Here is a 4,977-nt window from a genome sequence, read left to right on the forward strand (position 1 = left end):
TGCCCAAAGCCTTTGGCTCCCTCACCCGTGTTCTGTACATTCCTCTCTCTAGTGACTGCTCTTCACCCACCTGTTTTGAAGCCCAGATAAACTGCTGCCAGAGCACCTACTGATAAAGCTGCCAGGGAGAGCCCTAAAAGCGCAGCAGCACATGTGAGCTCTATTATTACCCAGCTCTCTGACCTTGGGAATGAAGGTCCCTCCCTTCTCTGCGCTCTAGTGTTTTCCGTATAAAATCATAGCCTGGGCTTCTACTCTCTTCAAGGTTACATCTCATAATGAACAGTTGTTTTAAGGCAAAGAATTCAACGGAAAAAAAAAAAAAAAAAGGAAAGAGGGACGAGTTCCCAGGGCTCAGGGTGTATCTATTTTGACATCACACAGTTGGATTCTCCTGGAGATGATTATCTTCCTTGGAGACACCCATGAGCTCCAAACCCAGGGACTTGATGCTGGGGTTCTAGGGATCACCAACAGCTTTTTCGGAGTATCTCAATGCTCCTCCGTGAAAGAAAAATGTTCTCCAAATAAAGTAAGTGAAATGGCAGTGTCAAAGAGCATTCAAGAAAAATAAGGTGGCTGTACAAGAAGAAGCAGGGAAAAGGTGAACTGGGGGGAAATTTTTGAAGTAAGTAACTTTGTGTCTACTTTGAATCTTAAAAGGAAAACAGACCAATTCACAATAATGGATAAATGATGGAGACTAAAATAAAAACACTCCCGAATGGTACCTTGGCCATTCTGGTATCTTCACAGTCCTCAGAGTACATACGCGACAGGCCCCCATATCAGGCGTGAGTGACCTGGGCACTGGGGACATGAAGATGAGAATTCCCCAGACATACCTCTCCCACTCTCCCACCGCAACGGCCCACTGAGTCAGAAGGGAGGTGCTCTGCTTCATATGAAGCCAGGGTGCTCTCCTGGATGTGAGCTGCCCTTGTATTATTCAGCAGACATGTCAGGGCACCTCCAAAGGCCAGGCTGGAACACAAAATAGCCGGGAAGAAGGATCCCAGGGAGCTATACCAGGCTGTGCTGGGGGTTTATGTTCAGACCTCCTGGGCACCTGCGACACTGTGGGGATAGATGGCGCAGTAGTATGTGGCACTGTCTTCAGGCTCCACCGAGATCACCAAGTGGAAGGTTTTCTGGGACTGACTGTGCCACACCCAAAAACGACCCTGAGTAAAATCTGCATCTTTGGATCGAGTGTTATCCCTGTAGAGGATAAACTGAAAGGAACGATCTGGCCTTATTCGGTACCAGTATAAATCCGGGTTTGAGTATGTTGTGTGATAAGTGCAGAACAGTGTCACCTTACTGCCGCTTGCCACTGTCTGGTATGGGGGGCTCTGGGTCACTTGGTCACACAGCACGCCTCGGTCTGTGAAGAGATAAAAGTAGAAAACGGTCAAGTTCCGCACCCCATAGGCACTGGGTCCCACACAGGCCCTCCCAGAGGGAACTCAATGGGCAGAGGCAGGAGAAGGACACAGAGATGAAAGTCAAAGGTGGAGAATGACTGGAAAACCAGGCGCAGAGAGAAACAGGCCAAGCGTTTAAAGTCAGAGAAAGGAAAACGGGGTGGTAGGACAAAGGGAATGTACACGAGTGAGTGTACCCACAGAGAAGCAAAAGGCTAACTCCCACAAGGAGAGTCATCTTCCTATCAGGGCTGGAGAATAAAATGGGGTTCCTGAGGTCTCTAAGACTATCTTGGGGCCTCTGACGGGAGGAAGTGGGAGGGAATTGGAGCAGGCAGGCAGCCCTGACAGTCATGTGGCTGAATGAGCTGTAACTCTAGGAGGCAAATGCTTCCAGCCAAGAAATTATTGTTGTTATTGTTATTTTGGTCCTCAATCCATCTTGAACTAATCCTTTTGTAAAACACAATGAAGATGAATTACTTTAAAAAAAAAATAAATAAAGAGAGAGAGAAATAGAAACTGCAAGCCCAATGACCCAATTGCTGTACAAGAGGCTTACCCTCCATTCCCGGATCCTTGGACCACACACAGACCGGTGTCCAGCCCAAGGTCAGCTGCACTCATACTCAATAAATGGCATAAAGGAATGAGTACCCTTGACTCGTCTCTTACTCCTCCATGTAAAGAGGGAGGGAAGAGGGTTGAACAAGATGGATTCTAAAATCTCTCCTAGCCTTGAATTCTAGAAATCTTCTATTTCTAATGCTCGGGGCATACCTTGCCCTTGAGAGTGCTTGCTGCATATCATAGAGTGTGACTTTCCATCTCTCAGTAGGCCCTTTGCAGCACACGCTTGGCTCCAGCTGGAAAATTCTCCCCCGCAGCAGAACTTTCCATGGGGAATACTGCTGTGAGTGGGTTACAAGCTTGCTGGGCTAGTGCTCGGTGTGGCCACTGGAGCCATCGTGGCTGGAGCCCCTGGGACCGGCCCTTCCAGTCACATGCAAGACAAATACCATTTTGTGTGTAAGCCAGGAACATGGCAACAGCAGGGTGTATGGCTCTGAGAAAGAGGAGACTGAGTACCTCACTCCCCCAAACCCAGGAGTGTCTGTAGGAGTTCCTTTTTTCCCTTCCCTACATCAAACTCATCGGTTCATTCTGCCATGAAATAAATGTCCACCCTGTCTATCTCCACCACCAGCAGCTCCTGCAAACACTACTATCTCTTGTCAGAACCACTACAGTAACCCCCTCACTGTCCTCTTACTTCTGTTCTTGTTCCTGGACAATCCCTTCCCCAGATCTTTATGTAATATAAATCAGATTATGGCAGCTGGACCTCCTTTCCTGGGCCTGTAATACCCTGCAAATGGTCTGGCAGCTGCCTCCTGTCCCACCTCAGCCCCTGTCCCACCTCAGCCCCCTGACACACACACACACACACACACACACACACACACACACACACCATAATGCCAGTTCCATGAAGGCAAAGACCTTGTTTATCTGTTCATGGATATACCCCCAGCGCCTAGGGTTGTGGCTGCTACATAATTGGCAATCCATAAATATTTGTGGAATAAAGGAATGCAACTTTCTTCACTCAAAAACTCACCATTGACATGGCTAAGTTTGCTGGATTTGGCAAGTAAAAATACAGGACACCCAGTTAAGTTCATACTTCAAAAGAACAGCAAAAAAATTTTAGTAATATTTGGAGTGCATTTACACTGAAAAAAAAAGTATACATTGTTTATCTGAAATTCAAATTTCACTGGGAATCCTGTGTTTTATCGTAGGCGACTGTAGGCATGGAGAATACCAAAAGTGAACACCAGGCCGTGGAAGTCGGCCCATGAGCATCCCCAGGCCCCTGGACCTGGAAGAGGATGGTTCAGTGACCAGGCTACGGGGGCCTGCACTGCCGCCTGCTGGCGGGGGTCCCCTTCACAGGAACACAGCCCTCTGCTGGCAAAAGATTGTCTCAGAGCTTCCAGATTTTCAACATCCAGGAGCTCTGCCAGTCCCCACCCAGCTTCTGGTGTCTGTCCCTGCTCTAAAGGTGTCAGCAGCCTTGATATTTATAAGAGAGCTGAGTGTTCCCTTCCTAATTTAGGCAGTAGCAATTTTTTTAAGTTTTTTTTTATTTATTGAGAGAGACAGAGAGAGAGAGAACGAGTGGGGGGGGGAGGGTGGAGAGAGTCCCAAGCAATCTCTGTGCTCCATGCTGAGCCGGATACAGGGTTCAATCTCACAACACCTGAGCCAAAATCAAGAGTCAGACGCTTAACCAATTGAGCCACCCAGGCGTCCCTAGGGAGTAATTTTGAAATTAAACTGCTCCTTCTCTTCTGACTGCACACCCTCAGTTACATGTGACCACACCAAGAACAAAGAAGGCTTCAGACACCCTCACACAGAGGGAGACACCCTCCCCCTTCACACAGAAAGTTCAGACACTGAGAACTCCTCAGGGTGACACAATCATGACTCTCCCCACCAGGGTGTCCTTCCAACATTCCTTGAAAGGCATCCCTTCAGGAAGGGCACTTCTCAGAACAGCAGTGCAGTGTCATGACAAAGAATGAGGTTCTGCCATAGGAACAGAGTAGCATGGTGGTCACCAGGGGCTGGGGTGGCAGAAAAGGAAAGATGTTGGTCGAAGGGTACAAACAACCAGTTAGAAGACTAACAAGTTCTGAGAATTTAATGTTCAGCATAGTGATTATAGTTGATAATATTGTAACATATACTCCAAAGTTGCTAAGGAAGTAGATCCTAAATATTCTTACCACAAAAAAGAAAGAAAGAAAGAAAGAAAGAAAGAAAGAAAGAAAGAAAGAAAGAAAGAAAGAATTGGTGATTATGTCATCTGATACAGGTATCCAGCTAACGCTATGGTAGTAACCATTTTGCAATATATAAGCACACCAAATCAAAAGTGGCACACCTGAAACTTACACAATGTTATGTCATTTATATCTCAACAAAGCTGGAAAAAAAATTAGTGTTTATTTACTCTTGAGAGAGAGGGAGAGTATGAGCAGGAGAGGGGCAGAGAGAGAGAGAGCGTGTGAAAGAGAGAATCCAAACAGGCTCCACGCTGACAGCAGAGAGCCCGACGTGGGGCTTGAACTCACAAACCATGAGATTATGACCTGAGCCAAAGTCAGACACTTAGCTGACTGAGCCACCTGGGAGCCCCCAAAATTTTTTCATTTTTAATGAGAAAAAGAAAAATGGGGCTCTGGAGCCAGATGCCTAGGTTCATATCAGCTCTAGCATTTATTTGCTGTATGACCTTAAGCATGACCTGACTATCCCAAGCCTCAATTTCTCCATCTGTAAAACAGAGATAACAATAATAACTTTTTCACAGCTCCGCTGGAAAATTAAATGAAATAACATACACAAGACACAAGCAAATGATCTGGGAATATTAGTGTTTGCTGTCGCTCTTAGAATTTTTACTAAATAGACTAATGAATATAGTCCTGAGAGTTTTATTCCCATCACAGATATTTAGAGAAAAGATCTAAAAATA

The 4,977-nt window shown here is 46.2% G+C and overlaps 1 gene segment (V, D, J or C); it reads right to left on the reverse strand.

Annotated features, from left to right (window-relative positions):
- Positions 1 to 344: 344 nt before the first annotated feature.
- On the reverse strand, positions 345 to 2,579 carry LOC109255683 (T cell receptor delta variable 3-like). The segment is given in 2 exon segments: positions 345 to 1,387; positions 1,629 to 2,579. Coding segments are annotated over 2 exon segments (489 nt in total).
- Between the last annotated feature and the right edge of the window lie 2,398 nt (positions 2,580 to 4,977).

Source organism: Panthera pardus, unplaced genomic scaffold (assembly GCF_024362965.1).
Source record: "Panthera pardus isolate Hobbes unplaced genomic scaffold, ASM2436296v1 HiC_scaffold_24, whole genome shotgun sequence".
NCBI lineage: Eukaryota > Metazoa > Chordata > Mammalia > Carnivora > Felidae > Panthera > Panthera pardus.